Source organism: Rhinatrema bivittatum, chromosome 10 (genome assembly GCF_901001135.1).
Source record: "Rhinatrema bivittatum chromosome 10, aRhiBiv1.1, whole genome shotgun sequence".
In the NCBI taxonomy this organism is placed as follows: domain Eukaryota; kingdom Metazoa; phylum Chordata; class Amphibia; order Gymnophiona; family Rhinatrematidae; genus Rhinatrema; species Rhinatrema bivittatum.
The window spans coordinates 57376607-57401062 of NC_042624.1; the positions used below are offsets into that span (position 1 = coordinate 57376607).

The window sequence follows — 24456 nt, forward strand, 5'->3', positions numbered from 1 at the left end:
TGGTTTACAAACAGACGCAAATTTTATTGGCATCTGTTTTCCCTAATTGGCACACAACCAGGGGTTCAGGAAACAGACACTTGTTAACTGAGCGGCAGTTTCATGAACCTGACCACTGGCACTTTTTTTTTTTACTTTTTTTTTTTTAAACTTGTTTCAAGATTTTATTCCTTCTACTTAATATGGCAACAATATTAAGTAGGAGATGTACAGAAAAGCAGTATTTTCTGCTTTGAGAGTGTTCAGCAGCTCAGCAGGCGTTAATATTTTAGCATAAAAATGTGTTTTAGATGCACTTTTTTGCAATGTGGATGATTCGCTAATAGCCTCATCAACAGGTGCTTGCATGTGATGAGCGCTTTTAGTTTTGCCACATGTTGTGTAGGCGCTAATCCCCCTATTTCTGAGTGCATTGTATTGCATTGGCCCCTATAAGTGTTGGCAATTAGTGCTGGTTTTGGTATGGAAGGTTTACTATATTGTAATTGTAATTCAGTTCACCCATGACAGAGCCACGCCCACATTGAATACACTTTACAATAGGCTTAATTCTTTTTTGCAGGGCTTTCTGGTTAGCACCACAGCAGTGTACATTAAAATAAGACAAGAAAAAGATGTGTGAAATAAGGTAAGATCTGTTCACACCTTAAATGTTCAGTGAAGAGTAACAGACTTCAAACTAAGGGGATTATTTTCCAACTTGCATTATGGCCTTTTCGCATGTGTTAAGGTGTTTTCGCATGCGAAAAGCACCATAACGCATGGTGCGATGCATATTTTTAAAAAGGGGAGGAGTTGAGGGTGGGATTTTGGGAAAAGTGGGCTGGCTTCGAACTTTGCGAAGCCATATCGCACAGTTTTAACACCGAAAATAACTACATCTTTTTCATTGGCATTAAGCTGTGCGATATGCCCATAACACAAATTGTGTTTTGGGCATTTTTAGGCTGGGGAAGGATTGAAGGAGGACCCTGAGATGGCGGGAGGATTGGAGGGAGAGACAGAGTGACAGAGACTGGGGGTTGCACATAGTAAGCAGCTATTTATGCTACTATAGAAGGCCCACCTAGTAACTTGAGGTGAAGTTTAGGTAGTAGTGTAGGGATTAGGGGCCACTTTGATATGCAGAGTGAGACATACGAACAGAACATTACACTTGCGAAGATTTGATGTCCTTCGGAGTAAGGAAACTCACACAAAGATGAGATTTGTACAATGTTCTCTCCACCTAGGTTGATGGCCTCTCTAACTGGGTATATATATAGTTAAGGAAAATATAAGGTAAAAATGGGACCCATATAGCAATGCAATATTGGAGGACAGTACAGTCAATCCACCAAAATTCTAAAGGAGCTAAAAAAGCTAAAAAATATAGTTGAAAGGCTACAGAGACTCCAAATGGGACTGAGCAGTATGAGGTAAAGGGTAAGAGTATAGCAGTGGGTGTATACTACCAACTACCTGGCCAAAATGAAAAAAATAGACAAATGATAGTTGAAATTTAAAAAGCTAATAATGGGATATTTCAATTACCCTGATATTAACTGGATCAATGTCTCATCAGAATATGCTTAAAAAAAAAAGTTTACTTTCTAGACGCCATATATGACTGTTTCATGGCGCAGCCCCAATGAGAGGGGCAGTTACTTTAGATCTAGTCCTCAGTGAATGAACAATCTGTTACAAGGTGTTACTGGGGTTGCTAAGCAATAGCAATCATAATGCAGTCAGATTTGACAATCATTTCAAATACTACTAAAATAATGGGACACCCCATGAAACTAAACCAGCAGATTCAAAACAGATCATTGAAATCTTTGGAATCTGTTGCTAGAGGACATGATCAAGGTGACTAGCATAGCAGGGTTTAAAAGAGGTTTGTATAAGTCCCCGGAGGAAAAGTTCATAACATATCAACTAGGAAGACTAAAGAAAGCTATTGCTATCCATGGGCGAGAGTAATGGGAATTATATCTACTTTATGGAACCTGCTAGGTATTTGTAATCTGGACTGGCCACTGGGCTTGGTCTGATGCAATATGGCAATTCTTATGCTCTTATGAAAAGAGGTTTGGATGTAGTAGCTTCTGAGTTATAGACTGCAGTTGAATTTTGATAAATCTATGGCTCTCTGGGTAGGGGCAGAAATCTCCTGGACAATTGTCAACTTATGGTGAACAGCCAAAGGTTGATTTTTTTCCCACTAAGTGCAGAACTGGGAGTGTGGCATGAACTTGACCTATCATTTCAAGTCCACATATCTTAACAGGGTTATTCCATAATCTGCAGATAATTCAGTATTGCAGACCATTTTTGACAGCTAAAAACTCAACTACTATAAACCCATGCATTAGTTACCTCCTGAGTAGACTAGTGCAATGTCATTTTAACAGGGTTATTACAACCTCAGGAAACTAGACAATATCAAATTCAGAACCACCTTCTTAGGTTTGAGACAAATCATGCACATCCCTTGTTGATCCAATTCTACTGGCTGTCAGAGTTCTGATCAGGTTTATATTCCTATCATTAGCATATGAGGCAATGAATAGCTTGGGTCCGGAATATCTGCAATCACGTTTGATATCATGTGTCCTTTTGAAGAGTCTATGCTACTTGCAGGAAAAGGTGTTAGAGAGTTTAAACAATCTGCTTATAGAAATTTAGTTAGATAGCATTTTCAGTGGTAGCCTGTCATTATGAAATAATCTCCCTAGGGAGTATCAGCAGCAGAAAGATTTGAATTTATATAAGATACTTACAATGCAGTTCTATGCTGCATATCAGCTGTAAATTTTGAACTGTTAAGAGAGTTGGATGGGGTTGACTGGAGATCTTTTGAGTATTTTGGATGCTAGAGGTTAGGTTGTTAGATTACGTCTATTCTATTATTTTTTAGATCATGTGATAAGGGTTTTAATAGGATGTGGTGGTGGGTCTGTATGTGTTATGATGGTTGGAGAGGCTGACAGAAGTGATATGGGGACAATAGTTGTGATGATTTTTTTATTTCTAAAAATCACTGAGTGTTGTATAGAGTTGATTAATGATTGCAAAATAAATAGAATTTAGAGGTTTGATAGGGCTCCTAGCAGATGAATAAGAACCATGTTGATAGCACACAATACTGTGCTATCAACATGGCCTAATGAGGAGCTTTAATGGATGCAAGGCCTGCATATATTGACAATCAGAGGCTGTACAGAAATGGGGTTTCCTGGCTGGCTATAAATAAGAACTGCACAGAAGTCAACCTTAAAAGCTGATTTTTTTTTTTTTAGGACCCACTTTGAAAGATGAATAAATTTTCACAGTTTTTGAGTAGAACAAGGAAAGGAATATAGGATATTGGGCCTCACATTAAACAGCAATTCTCCTCTATTTAAACCCATAAGACCTTTTGAAAGTCTCCTTTCTAAAAGGCAAAGAAATTTTAGACACCTTTTCAGAGAAAATGAAAGATCTGATTAAACCCTCTCTACATTCAGGCTGTGAGGACCAGAGACTGCATATGTTGGGACAGAGTAATGTTCTCTAGTTCTGCACGATCAGAACTGGCCAAGTTCCCAACTTGACTGATTTCCTCAGGGGCAAGACCCAAAGAAGTGGAAACCAGATTTTTCTTGACCCTTCTGAATTTTATCAAGAATCTGGTCATCAGAGAAATGGGAGGATATATATACACAGAAGATGTGTCCTGCAGTGAAGGGAGAGGTGTCTGCTACTAATCTGCCTTTTCATTTTGTGTACCTTTTTATTCCAGGCTGTCGCAAACCAGTCCATCTCAGGTGTGCCCCTCAGGAAGATTTTGTTTATGAAATCCAGAAACAAAGAGCATCTCTCATAGGAGTCCAGGAGTTGACAGAATTTGTCTGCTAGGATGTGGGTTCTTCCTGACACATACATGATTCTTTGGGTTGCCTTTTAAAAGATGGCCCAATTTCACATTAATTTTGTGACACAGTAGGATAGAGCCTGTTCTATCATGTTTGTTGAAGCACAACATTACATCTGGGTGTCTGATTAATGTTTTAATCACTTCATTTCTAAAGTGTTTAGAACATTCAAGAACTGACCATATCTCCAGTAAGTTCCTGTGCATTTTTTTCTCTCCTGGAGATACCAGGAAATATGAATGCAAAGCCCTTATAGGTAAGTGCCCCAAACCAGGTTGGAAGCATCTATAGTTAAGATAATTTGGGGAGGAGGATTTGGAACAGTAAACCCCAACTCAAATTGCAATGGGACAGTTTTCAAAATAGGGAATCTAAGCTCCTCTGAGAAGAAGCTCTCCTGAAGTCCCTGAGTGGCCTGGTTCCACTGAAACTTTACAGTCTATCAGATGTGTCTCAGAGAATGCAATGGAAGTTACAAAACGTATTGAAGCCAAAAGGCCTATTACTCAACCTGGACCAAGCTGATGACCTACAAAACTGAATTACTTCTTTCACTGCTGTTTCTGTATCAGTCCTGTTGGAGGGGAGGTAGGCCACAGCTTAAGTCATGCTTAGCAGAGCCCATATCAATTCCAGTGGAGATCTTGGTGTCACTCTCGATTTTGAGTAGTTGACAAACCTTAGGGAATATAATATCCAGATGGTTCTCTATGTGAACATCCACTCCATCCCAAGTTAATCGTCCAAGTAGGGGAAATCATGACCTCCCAACTTGCATACAAATGCCACGACTATAAGACACTTTGTAAATAGACGTCATTCTGAGGCTGGGCCAAAAAGGTAGAAAATTGTACCAGAGGTGTTTCCCTACTATCAATTTGAGATAATTCTTGTGACTGGGAAGCATCTTTATATGGATGTTTGCCTCCTTTAGGTACAGAAAATAAAGTTAGTCTGCTATGCTTTCATGCAGAATTATGGAGCCCAGGGTAACCCATCCTGAATTGTGTGTGTCAAAGATTTGTTCACAGACCTTAGCTCTAGGATGGGATGGATCCTCTTGTGTTTTGGGGGTTTAGGAAATATCAATAGGAAAATTCCTGTCCTTTCTCCTGCAAGGGGATAGGTTCAAGCTGTTCTGCAAGAGGGAGGATAATTTCAACCTAAGCAAGTCCTTGTGTTGAGTGAGCCTCCGTGCTCTTCTGGGCGGGCAACTTCAAAAGGATCCTATTATGTATAATTTGTAACCTTACTTTACAGTTCAGAGAATCCAGCTGTCTGAGGTATAACAGGCCAGGTTTTATATATATTTAAAAAACAAAAAACTTAACCTCCCCAGGGAGGTCTTCTGGAAGAGAACGTTTCTGGCTATCTTCTCTGGATTCAGTCAAAAACCTGCCCCTGGTTTTGAATGAGTGAACATAAGAGGCTTAGAGCTTCTCTGAGGTAAGTAGGACCCGAGAAGCATTTATTTTGAATTAAAAAACTACTTCCTAGCCAGACCATAAAACCTCATATTTGGATGGTGGTAGGTAGGATATGAAGCATAGATCACTGGTCTTTAATGAGCTTCACAATTTCCTTGACCTCATCTCCATGGAAATTTCCACCACTACAAGGCATATCCATGAGTCTTTCCTATCTTCAAATGTCTGAAACTCACAACTATGAAATTCTATGGGCATCAATAACCATGGCAGAGGCTCTCGATACCACCTCAAAAGCACTGCAGATCATATATACCAGATGCTTATATTCTCACCAGTTACCATTAGGTGATGGAATTCCTCCTGTTTCTCTTGAGGGCAAAACTTGATTTCCAGGGCTCTTTCCAGGATTGTGTGCAAGAATTGTATTATGTAAGTCTGGTAGGATGCTATATGGGATAAGAACAACATTTTCTGGTAATGCTTACTCCCACAGAAGTCCAGAGTACTAGAATCATGTCCAGGTCTTTGACTTCTTGGTCCTTTTCAGAGCAGATTCAACTTCCACACACCAGTGTGGTAACAGAACTTATCAAATCCTTCACCTGCCTGGATACGATTCTTCATGTTCATGTTCATCTTCTTGCCAATAGGAAGAATGGCATGTTAGATCCCATTCTCTTTTCCATACACCCTGGAAAAGAAGGAGGACAAATACAACCACCAACTCCTTAGGGTGCCACTTTGCTGACCTGCTTGATGGGGAGGCACTGAAAGGATTGTTCGATGCACCAAGTTACAGGTGGACAGAAGAATCACTGAAATGTTTGCTCAACACGTGTAAAAAAAATACCAGTGTTAAGCACCTTGACCCCCTCAGCTACTCAACAGAACCTGACATACATTGAGCAAACACTTGAGATATAGCTGCTTCAGATGGTGTGGAATATCCTGCATATTCCTGCTCTGAGCTGTGCATCAATGCAACAGTTTAATGTTTTAGTACCAACTCTCAGAGTACTCAGAGCCCTGGTCTCAGCGTGAGCAGGGGCAGTGAAGTTTCTCAACTCCTGCACCTTGGTCAGAGGAGAGGCCCGGAAGAGTTCCTTTAGCTTATACAGGCCATAAGCAGTCAATGAAGCTCCATGATCTCACATCCAGCCTTTAACCCCAGCTATCAGCAATGAAGACAGGCAGCTTGAACTTCTGGTCAACATCCTTGGGCAGATGCCAAAACCTGAGTTTTTGTGGCCTTGACCCAGGAATTTATAAGCAAGCCTAGGGATGGACATCTGTTTGCACTTGGGACAGATCCTGAAATAAATTCAATAAAGCAAATCAAACCAAGAAGTCTTCTTCTAAAAATAGACAATATGAAGAGATGAAAGATTTGGTCAGGATACTTGCTGGCAATCATGTTAGGAAAACTCCGCAAGCTAGTTCATCAGGGATGTCAAAAGTAAAAACTTATAAAGTGCCAAAAACCTATTTAGTTTACAATACTACAGAAGTCAGAAAGGAAAAATTCTACACAGCAACTCTGCAGCGATAAATACACCATGATTCTGGTGGATGAAAAAACAGAATCTGTAGGGTCATGAGAGCATAGAACTATCTTGGATAAGCAGTGAAAGGTTTTTATACCTTTTCAAAAAACTCTGGAAGAATTCAATTGTTCAGCAGTGAGCACAGTCATGAAACCCATGTATTTGACTATAGAGAACTGCTGGTCTTCAGAGAAGACTGTTAAAGAAATGAGCAAACTTAAATTGTATTAATTAATCTGAAATGTATACAAAATATATCTATCATCTGAAATACAAACAGGTATAAGTGGAATAACAAACTTAGGGATCCATTTGAAAGTATTCAATATATATTCAAAAACCTTGCAAATCCCTGAGCCACAGCAATGTGAATGCTGCACAGAGTACAAGACTGCCCCAGAGTCAGTCACCCTTTTCTACATGTGCTAATAAGTTTGATTTTGGAAGGACAATGTGTACATTCCCCAGACAGGCAATGTGTGTGTGAAACACGCTAGTCCATGCTGTGCTACTCAGTGAGCTTCAGCAGGGACAGAACAAGCTGAAAATGGCTCTCATATGTCTTATGGTTCTCTAGATTTAGATTTAACTCCTTTGTGTCCTTGATACTGCCAATAAATGAATAGTATTTGGTGAATATTGAAAGAAATACTTTAGGAACCTTCTTCAAAATAAACCCTCCAATTAACCATTATCCATAAGTAAAATGACTTGTAAACTACAATTTAAAGAAATGCAAAAATCATTCACTGAAAATTCATTTCTGGACCCACGAAAAGCAATTAATACAAATTCTTATATTTCTAAAATGTTATTTGCATGGTTTTAAAAAGGTACATAAAATGAGCTAAAAATGCAAATGCAAGTGCTGAATGTGCATGCATGCAAAACACTGAAGTATACGGACAAGCTTATTTTCTTATAGATGTTCATTAAAAAGTACTTTTGTTTGAAAGCTGGAGTGTTACAAAAAATCCAAATGTCCCCTAAGGGGTTAAAACAGAACTACTATATTTTCATGCATCTACTGCTTTGACAGATGAAAAATGTCAACTGTCCTGTTTTTATTTTCAAGCTTTTGCACTATTCATCTGGTTCATTAGTGCATCTCGCTGCTGCCCCTGACAGCTGCTCGGCCTCTCCTCCCAGCAGCTGAATTTTTCAGGCTAATTTGATCTTCCACACTGAGACGATCGCTAGAATGATTGACTTGCTCTCTGACCTCCAGGGTCTGACTTTCCTGATTAGTATTCTGGGGGTGTCTGAGGAACGAAAGCCCACTGTCTGTCTTCAGGGCTGGTGGCAGCTTTTTTTTTTTTTTTCTAAACTGTAAGCCACCAACCTACAACCCTGTAAGGATGTGGATACTGCACTGAACAATAAAGGATATGTGTAAAACCTACTTTAACACGTACAGGTCCATGTAACAAAAGCACAGCATCTTGATTTTAATTTGTCTACTTTGTTGCATATCAATTAAAACTACAGTGGGAATATTTTTAGATTTCTGGACTATCTGAAGGACTATTATTACAGAGTACACAGCACACTTTCCAAAAAATATCTCACACTAACCTTTCAGACAAGTTAACATTTTTGAATGAAAAACTTAACAGAAAATGGTATAAAATATTAAAATCATGTGATATTACATTTTTGACTAAATTGAAGGGAATTAGATCAAAATTATTAAATGAAACTCAAAGGATGCAATTTGTTACTAAACGCATCTAAAAGTCTATTTGACATTTCCAGGAATACCATGGAGATGCAACAGGTTTCCTAAATTAATTTAGAAAAAAAATCCAGAATACACATCAATGCTATACTATTGATATGTTAAATATACAAATGATATTCAAAACATAACATAAGGGGAGTGAGGCGCTTCAACAAGCTAGTTAATGAAAATTTACATCACAGAAAAATCTAAATTGTGAGAGGATAGTTTCTGGTTTAAAATGAAAAGCTAATTAATTGAAAAGACCCTATGAAACTTTTGAAAGCCACTTTGGGCTTTACTTGAGTGTTTGATTGTTAAGAAACCTATGCTTTTAATCATTCTTCTTCAATGCAGAAATGCACCCACAATTAATTCTACAATCATTCTGTTCATTCGTATTACATTTTTTAAAAAGCAGAATAATGCATTCAGCTATCTGAAGTATCCCAGGTCAGGGAGCAAAACTGTTAAAAAGGATAACTTCATATCATGTGATTCTCCTATATTTTATTACTACTGCATGACAAATCAAAAATGAAGGTAAATGTTAATCAATGGGCTTTACAATATTTTGTCATTTATAATATTAAACAAATACTTCACACAACTATTAAATAGTTAATCTTTTGCAAAAACTATTTATTCCCTAGCATTGTATCTTGTTTCATAAAATGTTCAACACTGTAAAGGTAAAAAAAACAAAACATATTGAAAACATGAACCATACTTAACTAGCAGCAATTGAACAATTGCTTATCACTATAAATGTTTAAGAAATAAATTCCTAGTATACAAATGGATAATTTCAAGTAATGAAAAAAATAAAAAGGAAGCATTTAGATTAACAAGAGTCCTATAAATACAGGCTGTAGATAGTGTGTTTTTAAGTATAAAACTGAATTAAAATAGTCCAAATAGCCATTAGACCAATTTACATATATGGTCTGTTTAGTAGGTATACATCCTGATTTATCATAGGTTTTTACCACAGGTACAGAATGAGCATGCAGCTCTGGATTAAGCATGCCGGCAACAACCAGAAACACATCCTACACAGAAAATGATTTTTGAAAACTGGATATTTAACACTCTACTTGGCAAATTTAAGACACTCAGGATTATACAATTGACTCTAAATAAAAGATTAAAAAAAATGTTGAGGTAAACATTCTATCTACCAACTGCCACCTTACATTTATTGCCCATGGCTAAAAACTTTCTAAGCACAAACAACTAGATGAGCTTAAATTCAAGGTTCATCAAGAACATTAATATTGTATTTAAAATAAAACAGAATTAGGTACTTGAATGTTACATGAAATCATATGTAAACGCAGAGGATACCTCAAAGTACACAGAATGCCCATGCTTTGTCCTAGAATTAGAATTAAGCTATAGTATTTCTTCTGCAGACATCATTAATAGATTTATCATCAAAGAACTAATGAGTGAATGAGCAATAAGAGGCCAATATTCAGTAAGCCAGTGAGTAGACTGGAGTTAGCCACAAACTTGTCCCTCTGAATATACTCGCCTATGTTTGAACATAAACCAGCTAGGTTTTAAAGTTAGCCGGTCATGTGACAATTTAACTGGTTATATTAGCTGGTTAAGTAGCACCGTTTTGGGAGAGAGAAAAGGTAAAGTGTGGGCCTGTGGAAACAATTCCCCCCACCCTGCACCCCCCCGCATATTTAACAAATGACCCTCCTGGGTTAAGCTGCTTCCCCCCCCCCCCCCTCTAAAAATAGAAAAATAAAATGTTTTGGGATTCACTGCTTTTAAGTGCCCGTCTTCCCCACCCCACCCACCCGGTACCTTGAGGAATGAAGACCTTTTGTTGGGATCGCAGTGCTCAAGTGTGATTCTGTCACAATCCTATTGCTTTCAAAGCTGCTATGAGAGCAATGCTGGAAGTGTAAGCTAACAGCAATGCTAAGCATAGTAACACTGATAGCAAGGCTGGAAGCATAAGCGCTCATGGCAAAGTCGACAGTGACCAGGATTGCACCGGAGCACCGTGATCCTGGAGGAAGTGGGTGGGAGGGTGAAGAGAGGCACTTAAGCCTTTTTAAGTGGAACTGAGTGAGAAGGGGCAGAGCTGCAAAAGAACAGCACATTTTGTTAATTATTTTTGAAGGGGGGGGGTTTGTTGTTTTTTTTTTGGAGAGTGATTAGGGGTCCTCAGCTCGCAGAGCCATTTCTTAATATTGGGCAGCGAGGGATCATGCCACATAACTTTAGACTTGGCTTATTGCAAAGGGGACCTTCCACCCCATGAAAGACAGCACTTACACCAAGTCGAGGATATTTCTGCTCTGGAGAGACTCTGGCTTCTTCAGTGCTGAGGAAGAAGGCCCCAAAAGGTGGTCCCTCACAACTCTTCGGCATCATTTTCTGCACCCTATCAGACACTAATTTTTCTGTGCCAAGTTGAAACTCTGACCTGTGACAGACCTGGGAAGTGGTGGCATACTGTAGGGGAGCTTTCCCAGACTTATAGGAAAGACTCCAACTTCTTGCACCATGAATCCATCAATACTTCACTCCAAGAAGAGGAAATGCTACACTACTCTACTTTGCACTGTAGGTTCAGGCTCTTACCCAATGGCACCTTCCATGGTGCCTCCATTTTCGAAGCATGGTACTATTGTAGTTTCTAGGACAGTTTACCATAACTATAGCAGTTGGAAGCATCATAATCCAGGCCTAGGAAACAGGACAGAATGTATATCTGTAACCGATATCCAGTGCCCACAAATATATGTCTTAAAACTGCTGACTGCAGACTTCTTGACCTTGGGCTTTTCCATTCTTAATTTTAATTTTTTGTAGAACTGAAAAATTCTGTTGATAGGCTGCCCAGGCAGCAGTAAAAAGATGTAATGAGGCAGAATAAGGCCAAAAGAATTGGCACAAATAAAATCTTATACTGGGCACATCCATGTGGCAGCTTGGACAAAGACTGAGGTGTTCACAAGGCAACATGCATGCTTAGCAAATTTTTTTTTTACACTGAGCTTTGAGAGCTGGGTCCATATCAGCACTGTCGAATGATATTACCCATTCATTATGGCTGATTCATACCTCTTGTCAATGGAGAATTCAAGTGAAAACAAATATAATCTGCCAATCTGAATGGCATTGTAATTATCAGTATAACAAACCACTAGAGTCCACATGGGTAACTTCCTGGTTTTCAAAAGTTGTTTCATTTTATTGCAAAATCTTATGCCTAATTTTACTAACAATTTGGTAACACTACGTCCACAAAAGATTTACTAAACCTGTGTCCAATTATTTTCAAGTTATAAGGGAAGAGGAAACACAAAAAGCACATTGCGCCTGCATGCTAAGTTATATTTTAATTCAAAAGAATTTTCCCACATATTCTAGCAAGAAATGCTATCTACTCATTTGTTCCGGGTAGCCAGGTAAAATCCATGGACAAAATATCTGAACAGAGATTTCTTTGGGCTAGCTCAGACTTCTGGAGCAACTGAACATAGCACATTATGTGCATTTTGCACTTCTTTATTATCTAAGACATTCAGTTTTATGCAACTGGTTGCAAATATTCTGAAGGTATTTACTTTGTTATTCATTAGAAACAAATAATTATCCTTTTGAAATTAAGTTAGCTTACCATAAACAGTGTTTTCAGTAGACAGCAGGATGAATTAGCCTTGACAGATGGGTTTCATCATCTGACAGTATCAAACAGACCCCTTTCTCTAGCCAGCAGTTTTTACTCTAAGCAGCATACATGGGAGTTCCTGCACGTGTTGCCTTGTGAACCCCTCAGTCCATTTGTATAGCTTAGCTTTAGCTAGGTATTAAACTCCCCATGGAGGTGGGTAAGTATTAATAGCCAACTCATCCTGCTGTTTATGGAGAACACCATTTATAGTAAGCAAATTTGCTTTCTCCAGCAACAAACAGGGCTAAGTTTGCCATGACAAATGGGGAGCCCCAAGCTGAAGGTAGCAATTGAGCACCTACTGTAAAAGCAAACCATCTGCACCTTGAAGAGGACTACTTGGTGAACAAGTTGCATAAAAAACTGCATCCCTAAAGTTAGTGTCATTTCTTGAAAGATTGTGCAGACTGTAGTAAGACGTAAAGGTGTGTACAGATGACTAAATTGCAGCTTTGCTGATTTCTTCGAGGGAAAAAGTAGCAGAAGTAGCCATGGCTCTGACTTGATGAGCCTTGATAAAAGTTTGATCTGTAGGCCAACTAATGTGTAACTGTGTGCAATATAATCCACTAGCCAGTTGGAAATTATGGTTAGTGACAGCTATTCCTAATTCATCAGGATCAAAAAGACACAAACAGCTGAGAATCCTGACAAAGTGGTTGTGTTTTCCTCAAATGATAATCCAATGTCCTTTATGTACGTTAGGTCTTAGAAAAATTGCAAGCAAAACAATTGATTGTGATGAAAATCAGAGACCACTCTGAAAAGAAATTTCAGATGGGTATGGAGCACTACTCTGTGCAAATGAACTGGAGGTATGGTAAGACTAAAGCTTGAAATTTGACGACTCATCTGGCTGAACAACCATAAGAAACAATTCCATCTAAGACAACCCCAGCAATATTGATTCCAATGGCTCGAAAAGAGGTTTTATTAGTAATGCCAGAATGACTAAAGATCCCTGGTTTATTGAGGGGAGGGGACTGAAACTGGTGACTTTGTATCCACATACCTTTCATGAATTTGAAAGTCAAATGGATGATCAGAAATAGTTTTTCATTCCACCCAACAGTAATAAGCAGTTATAGCACTGAGGCAAACTTTCATCAACGAGGTGCTGAGGCCCAAGGAAGTAAGGACAGTAGATTCTGGAGCAAGTCTTTCACGTTACAGATAAATGGGTCCAGAGAAAAATGACCAGCATTACTAAGATAGTCCTCATTTGAAATAAGCTCTTTTGGTAGATATTGTCATCTTGGCTTGGATACGATCTTCAACTTCTGCACAAATTGCTAGGGAGGAATTTATTGAGTACTCAACATCCAAGCCATCAGGTAGAGTGTGTAGCTATATTCAGAAGTAGCACAAGAATTGATTGCACTAATAACCTGATGAGATAGGAGAACCACACTTGGCTGGACTAGGCTAGAAATGTGAGGATTAGATACACTCAGTCTGAGCCCTTTCTGCACCATCCTCGCCCCTAACAGTCATGGAGAAATGCAGCAGGTAGAGCCCCATCCCATGGAATCAGAAAAGCATTTGGCACATGATGTTTTTTTACTTTATTTGTTGTAAACAGTTTCGATAGATCTTTGAGCGCCGGTATATAAAAAAATGTTAAATAAATAAGTCTGAGCATGCTTCGATGAGCATGACAAAAGATTTATGAATTTCTCTGCTGCTCTCTAAAGCAAACAGATCAATAGATGACCCCAGAGGTCGAATGGCTTAAGTTGCCGATTGATCCATGGTCCATTTATGAAAGAGGAAGAACTGACTGAATTGATCTAACATTCACGAGCCTTGGGAAGGAAGGCTGTTTGTAGCAAAAGCTCTTTAATTTGTCACCCATTCCTGGATCCCTAGGGCCTCCAGAGAAAGTGCCCAGGATCCCATGCCTCTTTGCTGGCTGATGCAGAACATCACAACCCAATTGTCTGTTGGAATCCAACTTTTCATCCCTTGGAGAAGGCAAGAAAAATTCTTAGGGCATGTCGAATGGCTCTCAACTCAAATACATTGACTTGATGAAGACTGATGTAAACTATAGTCCCTGAATGTGAGCAGAACTAGTGGGAGCGTTGGTAACCAAAACCAGTTGGTAGGGCAATGGTTAAAGAGGGATCCCCTCTCTAAAATTACAGGATTTATTTTATTTGTTTTTATTTTATTTTTTTTATTTTTTTTTTTATATATTTAAAATCACTTGTTTCCTACGCAGTCCAAAGTTCAGGGCGGGTTACAAAAACATTCATACAATTTGCCATTAATATAGGAATAATCTCATCATACAATCAAACCTAGACAGTGCCCCCCCCTCCCCCCCCCCCCAGCCTCACAGAACCCACCTCGAATTTAGTATATTTGTGCACGGCTAACCCAGTTACAGTATGCGCTCCTCTCCCACGATGTGTTACTGCAGTAAGTTATTATGGTTTTTTTATGGCTACTCTCCTCAGTTTCATTCCTTTGTCTCTCCCTCAGTCTTTACTCTCTCCCAGCCCACCTCTTCACCCCCTTCTCTTGCCTGCTCCCCTCTCCCTGTTCATTGTAATTCTCCTCTTTTAGTTAATTGTAAACCGGCATGATGTGCTCTACGAATGTCTGTATATTAAAAATTGTTAAATAAATAATAGTATATTGCCATTGAAAGAGAAAGTGGCCTATTTGATTGATCTCATTGTAAACAAAAACACCACTTTAGAAGCCTCATGTTGAGACAGTTCATTTATTTATTTATTTTTATATACCGGCATTCACCCTGGGTATCACATTGGTTTAACATGATGTATGTGAGAGTGTGTGATTATAGGCTACACTATTTTATAATACAAAACATGGAGTACATCGAGGTGAGGTTTTGTTACCAATACATACATAAAATATACATTTAGTGTGCTTATAGGTCTCACTATTTTATAGAGTAATTACAGTGAGCTACGGTATCGTTACATATATATATATATATATATATATATATATATATATATATATATATATATATATAATACTGATAAAGCGAGATAGAGGCAAACTATTGTTTATCTTGACTATTATGTTGAGAGGTTTAAAGGATAACTGTTTAGAGAATGTTATATCATTTGGGGGTTTTAAAAAGATTGTAAAAATAATAAAGTGGACTAACTAGAGTAGGCTAACTAATGAAAGCGTTATATAAGTAGTAAAAAGTTATATAAGCTTTATATTGTTATAAAAACAATATATATATAGGTATTCAACATACTAAACTAATGTAAGCATTATAAACAGCAATATAGAGTGAGCTAGAATGCAGTAAGCGTTAATTTGGATTGTCAGCTGTTTTTTAGAAGATTAATGAGGGTTGGCTGATCGGTTTTTGTGGCGGGTGTAGTGGGGGTCATGGTGTTAGTTGTCAGTTGGGTAGGCTTTTTTTGAATAGCCATGTTCTTAGTGATTTCTTGAAGTTCTGTGGTGAAGGTTCTGTTCTGAGCTCTTCTGGTAGTTTGTTCCATAAAGTGGGGCCAGCTATTGAGATTGCTCAATCTCGGGCTGAGACGAGGTGGGCCATTTTGTTGGAGGGTATGGAGAGTAATCCAGTGTTACTGGAGCGCAGGTTTTGTTGGGCGGTGTACAGGTGAAGGGTGTCTTTTAGCCAGTCTGTTTTTTCGTTGTTGAGGGTGAGGGCTTTATATTGAATTCTGTGTGTGATGGGGAGCCAGTGGAGTTCTTTGAGTATGGGGGTGATGTGTGTGGAGCGTTTGCTGTTCGTGAGGGATCTGGCTGCTGTGTTTTGGAGTAGTTGGAGGGGCTTGAGGGAGGAGGATGGGAGACCAAGGAGGATGGAGTTGCAGTAGTTAAGTTTGGAGAAAATGAGGGCTTGGAGTACGGATCGATAATCCTGTGTGAGTGGGTTTTTTTTTGTTTTTTGTTTGTTTTTTTTGAGGACGTGAAATTTGTAGTAGCCTTCTTTTATGATGGAGTTAATGTAGGTTTTAAGGCTTAGCTGGGGAGTCTAGGTTTCTTGCTGAAGTGATGAGGTTGATCGAGTTTTGAGAAGATGGTCCGTTCAGTTTGAGATGTGTAAGATTTCTGTTTTTGAGTGGTTCAGGCTGAGTGCTATTTGAGGTAGGAGGTTTTGTATTTGTGAGAGTATGGCGTTCCATTGAATAAGGGTATTTTGTATGTTGTCATTCATAGGAATGAGAATTTGGACGTCATCGACGTAGATGACGTATTGGAGGCCAAGGTTGGTGAGGAATTTGCAGAGTGGGAGCATGTAGATGTTGAAAAGGGTGGAGGAGAGTGATGATCCTTGCGGTACGCTGTGTGACATGGGGAGTTTTGATTCCTTGTTGTTGAGGATTACTTTATAGGTTCTATTCGATGGGTATGAGGTGAACCATTTGATTGTGGTGCCGCCTAGTCCGATTTCATTTAGTCTGGTGATGAGGGTGTTGTGGTTAACAGTGTCGAATGCGGCGGATGTGTCAAGAAGTATGAGAAGGTAGGATTAGCCAGCATCAAGACCTCTGAGTGCTGAGCCGTTGAGGGTAAGTAAGAGTGTTTCGGTGCTGAGTGTTTTTCTGAATCCGTGTTGGGATGGGTAGAGTATTTTATGGTTTTCCAGATGTTTGGAGAGTTGGTGGTTTACAGTTTTTTTTTAGATAAAGGAGAGGTTTGATATGGGTCTGAAGTTGGTGGGGGTCGGTAGGTCCAGGTGTGTTTGAGTATTGGTTTGATGCTGGCACATTTAAGAGCATCTGGGAAGCTTCCTTGTTCTAGTGATATGTTGATATCTGCTATAGGTTTGGCTATAATTTCTGGGATTAGTTTCAGGATTTTGATTGGAATGGGGTCAAGGGGGTGAGAAGCTTGGTTGAATTTGATGATGGTTTTTATCTCTGTGGAGGCTATGGGTTCAAAGGTGTTTCAAGAGGGGACATTGTTGGGTTGGGGGTTCCATGTTTCCTTGGAAACTTGGGGATTGTCGCTTATTAGTTTGGAGGTTTTGTCTAGAAAGAACTGTGCTAGCGTATCACATGTTAGTGAGTTGTTTTCATTGGCAGGTGGAGTTTTGGATTGGTTGGGTCAGCTTGGTGATGAAGTTGAAGAGGGCTCTTGGGTTGTTTTGGTGGTCGTGGATTTTGAGTAGTACTCACGTTTGGCTTTGTCTATGTCAGTTTTGTAGATGGACAGATACAGAATACTATACAAGTGTGATGGGGGAGGATCTTTTCTCCATTTCTTTTCGGCTTGATGGAGTAGTCGCTTTGTGTCGTTTAGTTCGAGTTTGTACCTTGGAGCTTTGTGGGTGTTTCCAGTTTTGATTTCTTTGGTGATAGGACAATTTGATTTTGCGATTTCAGCGTTGATGTTGAGCAATGAGTTTGTGGCTGAGTTTGCTGTGTTGAGATTAAGGTCTTTTAAGGCAGTGGGTAGCACTTTTGCAATGACATCAATGGGGCATGGTTTGTGGAATGTGATGTATTTTTGGTTGCTGTTGATTTCTGTGTGGTTGATTTTGAGTTGTAGTGTTTGGATGAGCTTGTGGTCAGACCATGGGATGTTGGTTGATGTGAGTGGGATATTGGAGCATGCTGTTTTGTTGTTGATAAATATGAGGTCGAGGGTGTGTCCAGATTTCTGAGTTGGTGTATTAACTATTTGTTTGAGGCCCATGGCAGCCATGGTGTCAAGAAGTAGTTTGCATGTGGGGGATTGGGGATTGGAATCTATATGGAGATTGAAGTCACCTAGGATGATTGCTGGTGTGTACATGTTGATGTGAGTTGAGATGATTTCTTTGAGTGAGGATAGGCGGAGGTCTAGTGATTTGGGTGGGGTGTATACCAGCATGACTTGAAGGTTTTTGGCTTTGAAAAAGGCCTATCTCCAGTGGTGGTGGTATGTTAATGTGGTGGTGTGTGAATTTGAACTTTTTTAGAGCTAGGAATAGTAGGCCGCTTCTTTTCCTTTTAGGTCTTGGTATTGAGAAGATGTATGCTGAGTGGGGTAGTTGGTTGATTAGTGCAGTGTGTTTTCTTGAGCCATGATTCTTTGATGCAGAGGATATCAGGGTGGTTGTCTGTTAGGAGATCTTGTAGAATGGGGATTTTTTTTGAGACAGCTTGTGCATTGATCAGGATGAGTAAGAGGAGGGATAGTGTTGTCATGTGTTTGGGCTTGTGTGTATGTTGGTAAGGTGTTTTAGTCGTTGGTATGTGAGTTGGTTGGGGTTTGAGGTGTATGGGTGTGGGTAGTGGTTTGTCGAAGGTAAGTGGTGGTAACGAGTAGTTGTGGGTATGTGAAGTTTGGTTATGTTGTGTGGGGTATGTGGGGCAAGGGGTTGGAGGTGCATATTTGGGTTGCTGGGAGTTGTGGGCTTAGTGTGGGTGTAGGTGTGTTGGGTGGTAAAGAGGAGGTAGGGGCTGGGGGTTTTCTGGTTGTTGGAGGGGGGTGTGATGTGAATGGCACAAGGATGTGCACAAAGAAGCGAACTAAGGGGCAGGCCCCTTTGTCGCGCTCCTTAGGCACCTGGGAAGGTGATCCTCCTTGTCGCTTTGCCGACGTCAGGGCAGAGGGCGGGACTTACAGTCTCCTGTTTGGGTGTCTGGTGATGGTTTGGCCAGTTGGAAATTGCTCAAGTTTACAGTTGAGAAAAACTACATGAACTGTAGTGGCTATTTGACTGAAGACCATTGGAAACACTTGGTCCAGAGCTGGAGAATATCATGACAGGTCCAGAATCATACCTGTAGACAAACCATCATTTTGAATAGCAGGAATGCTCTTTCCTCCTGAGAGTATATCCAAGCTCCATTTAAATTGATTCTCTGAGTAGGGAACAGATTCAATTTGGGATAATTGATTAAGTATTCCTGGGACCGAAGGAGGTGAATAATTCTGTCCCAGGCCATCTTGTACTATGGGAAGATCCCATCACCCAAGTATAGGAAGAGATAGATCCCTTGGGGACAGGTACACCCACCACCAGATATTTTGTAAAAACACTGGGGGTCGCCAAGATATCCAATGGAAGGACCTTGTATTGATGAGTTGTTTACTGTAAACTGAGCAATTTCCAGTGTGAAGGATGGAAGGGGATGTGAGTATACATTTCCTTGAAGACCAGAGCACATATCCAGTCCCCTCAGCTGAATGAAGCGAGAAATGGTGTAGAGGGCATTCATCTTGAACCTCTCCCAAAAGTGGCTCTTATTCAAACCATAAAATCCAAGAAAGGTCTCAATCTGTCTGATTTTTTGGGGTTAAGGAAATAGAAGGAGTAGAACCCCTGGCCACATTCTCCAACTGGAACCAGTTATATTACCTGACAAAGAAATGACTGCAAATCAAGGTGTAGTTGAGTCATGTGAGTGATTTGGACTGAAGACTAAATGTTGAGCAAAAGTTGAAGATCCAGAAAACTACATGTGGTTTCCATATTCCACAATTTTGAGAACTATCTTTGGTACACCTCGTCCACTTATTTAGGAACAGATGTATCTATCCCCCCCCTTCTCCACCCTCAAGAGAGGTTACAGCTGAAGGGTTGGCTCCATTGAAAACTGGGACTCTGATTTGTTCAGAATTAGTATCTGCAGCATAGTAAGGGAACACAATAATGCTGAAAAACATAGGAGGGATGTCTAAAAACAAGTCCGCTTAAGAGAGAGATTCCTGGGGTCAAAAATCTTCTGTCCGTCTCTTCAGAGGAAACTAAATGTTGGCATATTATTCCTTAATCTGACAATAGTTACATGACTGCAATAGGAAATGTTAGATATGTCACAAATGGATTACTAATTCAGAGAAAAACCATTCAATTCCAACAGCCACTATCTAAGCTCTGGCTGTCGTGTCGAAGGATTCATCCACAGACTGGATAAGGCAATGTTCACACTATTCTGCATCCAAGAGTGCCTACTGACAACCCTCCTGAGCCCCATCTTTTGATTCAAACAGGGATTTCAACCAGTTATACAGTAATAACTCATGCAGAGCTGAAGGACTGCACAGCATGCATTGCATATTGACTTTTAGAAGACTACTTCCAGAAAAATCACCCATAATACAGGGTCTTCTCGGGGGTGTTTTGAAGCAGATTAGAGTCTTCTAGCCCATTCTAGGGACACAAACTCTAGCTTCCTTGCTATCTGAGGACAGGAGGCTGGATCATCCCACATCTTTGTTTGCATGTTGAACTGAGATGGGGTCTCAATCTAAAGCATATCAACCTTGTGTGTTGATCCTCATTCCTACAAGTAAGAGATCCTCCGGCAGAGGAGAAGGCTCTGGCAACTTATGAAAATGAGGAGAGGAATCTAGACCCCCCTTCACCAAGCCAGAGAAGGGAGGGACTCTATTCCCAAATCCCAATGAGGAAAATGGAAATCAGGGCAGATACCTTGGCCGCCTCAGGAAAAATCTTGCAAAAAAGCTCCAGATGGCCCTTCTCCACATTTCGCCAAATACGGATAGACTTCTTTGTTGAAGGAGAAGGCCTGCCATATTGGGTTGGGCAAATTTCCAAAGCTGGAGTTACAGATAAGATGTCTCATGGCCAAGAGAGGATATAACTCCCTTTGCAGGGGTAAATTTCCATCTTTTATAAGAGATTTGAGAGAGAAAGAATTCCTTACTATCCCCAAGACTTGGTCCATGTGTTGCTGTGACCAGTGGCCTGTTGGTAGTGAGGAAGGCACTCTTCTGAACCCTGAATAAGGTCATCCACCAAAGATACTTTAACAAGGTCCTAAGAAAGCCACCTGTGATACTACATTCCTAATATTTGGGCCTCCATCCTAGTGGATCTAGGGTCTGAAAGAAAAGGCAAGATGACATCTTTCATAACACTGCAGGTCAGACACTCGTCTGGCGGTGTAGTGTCCCCAGCTCCGGCACAGATTAAACCAAAAAGGAGTCCTAGGGATTACTGTGCCAACTGCACCACGATCAGCATCAGATTTGGCACCCCGTGCACAGATGGCACTCAACTCTGCACCCTAAACAGATAATGCTAGGACTGGTGATGGTGCCTGTGGATGCTTCAGCTACGGATGCCAAGGCTCTGGAGGTTCTTCTATGGTGCCGGATGCTTCAAGGACGCACTGTGCTCCTGTATCCCACTCAACCCAGAGGCCATAGAGAATCTGGTATCATAGGGAGGGGGAATCTCACTTGAGAAGACCTGCTGAAGTCATTCCCAGAGGCATCAGGGAGAAGCCTTCTAGGTAATCTGTCTTTTTTTTTTGTTCAGCACCAAGCACTTTTGAAGGGCTGCTGAGGCAGTAAGGTAACACAAAAAAACAAAACAACAAAAAACTTAATGAGCCAGAAGGCCAGAAAAATAGTTTTGTATCAAGATGGCACATAGCCATGCAGTAGTGCAGACAAAAAAAAAGTGAGGGGTTTACAAGGCAGCATATATGCAGGAACTCCTGCACATGCTCAGTGGAGTAAAACCTCTGAGCTAGAGAAGCTTCTGTTCAGCACTGGATGAAGCCACATGTGGTATGGCTAATTCATCCTGTTTGTTGATGGAGAAGGTTAAATATATCAGCATGTTGAAACATCTTCTAAAATGTCAACAACATTCTATTTTTTTTTTACCTAATATAGTAACTGAACACTGAAATTATCCAAATATGCAATACAAATTCTTTGCTACTGTCTGAAAAGTATATGTAAAGTAGCACACAATGCAGTTTATCATGTCAAAGATTGTTCCCATAAAAAAATGAACCAGCAAGCCATATTTGGAAAAGTTTTAAAGAACCTTCTAAAACAAACTATCAATAAGTAGTTTGCATTTTAGTCAGATTGGATTTAATATTGTTACCTCATATAGCAGACAGCCTAGAGACCAGATGTCAGACTTGAAGTTGTATCCATTTTCATGTATCCTCTCTGGAGACATATAATAGGGTGTACCCACTGAAAAAAAAGAAGCATTTTTTTTTTTAAAAATATGTATGCATCTAATAATGCATTTGTAATCTTAAAGAAATTATCTTGTATAAACTGGACAGTTTCTGCTCTAGTTTAGCAAACATTTAGGATATATTTTCACATTAATGAGCACAGGAAATTGAAATATCTAACTCACAAATTAAAAGTATGTGTGGAAGAATTCTTTCATGGCCATAACTAAAATATTTAGATTTTAAATCACATATTTCTGTTTTCTGTTGTGGATGAAGCATACATTTAATGTTTACATTCCCTGGATATATTATAAAGATACGTTATCAGGTAAATTGTAAAAATAGAATATAATTTAAAAAACCAAGTACTATCAAGGAAAGACTAGTTAGTCATGAAAACAAAGATACATTTAATACCCATAACTCTTACATCGAACTCTGATGCCTATTTTTTCAAATTTGACTTAATCCTATGTTACTGCTAGATGGTAAAATGTAAAGAAGAAGTTTAACAAAAGAAGGTGAAATTGCTTATCAAAAATGTTTGATCTTTAATAGCAGCAGCTCAATGAAGCTACAAGATGTGAGCTGATTGTTTGTGTTGGAGGAACTTCTAGAGCTTTTCAGAAAAAGATTTGAGCATGTACAACTGTGGACCCAAAACACCACCAGACCAAATGCCACTCAGTTGAATTAGCAAAGACAGAAAATAGAAATAGCAGGTTCAAAAAGAGTTGCACATGCGAGTCTAATATGTTCAGATACAAATATGAAGGGGGGGGGGGGGGGGACATTAAATATTTAACATTGGCTGACATTACCATAGGCCAAACAGCAAGGACTCTGGCATATGCCTCTAAGTTCACTCCTACAAGTGACAATGAAGAATGAAATCTAGGAATATGTTTACCCAAGAGTATGTCAAGTCTATTGATATTAGAAAAACTAAAAACACTGGTTGACATTCAAAGGAATTTAGTCTGCTGCAAATTTAAGGCCACAACTCTCAACTCGGTGTACAAAATGCCATTTTTCCCTTGAATGAGGGAAAAATGTTGAAAGGACAATCAACTGATTAAGATGGAAGTACAATAGGCAAAAATTCAGATGCATGCAAAGCACACCCTAGCGGGATGACATTTAATAATAAGGTGGATATTTACTAAGAACTGGGGCACAATGTCTCTGGGCTGAAGTGATCACCACAAAAAATATTCAAACTTCCAGGTTAGGCAGCCGAGCTCACAAGAACAGAGACTGAAAAGGGGCTTTGGTACCCAAGTTAAATCCACATTGGACCTTCACATGTTAAGATACTGTATGTCCTTTATGGGAGGCTCTGAATGAAGGCCCTGCATAAACAAGACAACTAAAGAATATGCCAAAAAATAAAAAGATTTCCTTCAACAAATTAACATACGCATCAATTTTGGCTAAACAAACCACAATGTAATTGTTTTCCCAATCTTTTCATGCCAATACACACCTACATTAACAAAAAATGTATGTTACACCAACCTCCACGGAGCAGGCAGTGTGGACATAGAGCTCATATGGCCAAAAGAACTAGGGAAGTACTGAAGTCTTAGCAGTCTTGCTTCCAAATTTTAAAAGCCACGATGGACCACATCCCTCTATATACAAGTGTGGGAGAAGGTATACATCTCTGTGGTGTGGGCAGCTAGCTCAATTACTGGTTGTATGCAGCTGCCAGAGCTCCTTTATTGCTTCTGCTCACAATACTATGAGTCACATCCAGTGCTCAGTACACATTCCCTCCCACCTAACTTAGCCAGGGGACAAGACACAGCTTGGAAGGACTCAGACAGATAAGGAGGTGCTGTTTATTTATTTAAAAACACTCTTCTATATCGTTGTTAAGTTAGATAACCATCATAACGGTTTACAGCAAGGCACGATAATTATTATTATTATTATTTAACATTTTTCTATACCGACCTTCATGGTTAAATACCATATCAGGACGGTTTACATCGAACAGGGATAAAAATAATTAGGTAAAGGAAGAGACAAAGTTACATTAAACGAGGACCGTGAACTTGGAAGCTTAGGTAGCTGGAAGAAAAGAGATAAAGTTAAGTAAAGAAAAGAGAAATAACAAATTCCGGACTAGAGATAGTTCAGAATAGAATTAGTCCACATGTTAGAGTTGGTTTGATAATGAAAATATGAGTGGTATAGATTACAAATTAAACATGTGCCATCATAGTACGGTAACAATTTAATACAAA

At 39.5% G+C, this 24456-nt stretch overlaps 1 protein-coding gene across 3 annotated transcripts in view; it reads right to left on the reverse strand.

Annotated features, from left to right (window-relative positions):
• The window catches only part of NEK7 (NIMA related kinase 7), a 227890-nt gene that overhangs the window by 32148 nt on the left and 171286 nt on the right, over positions 1-24456 (reverse strand). For all 3 annotated transcript variants that reach the window (XM_029617705.1, XM_029617703.1, XM_029617704.1), the window contains one exon: positions 22120-22214. In XM_029617705.1, coding sequence (XP_029473565.1) covers positions 22120-22214 — 95 coding nt within the window. The remainder of the gene's footprint in view (positions 1-22119; positions 22215-24456) is intronic.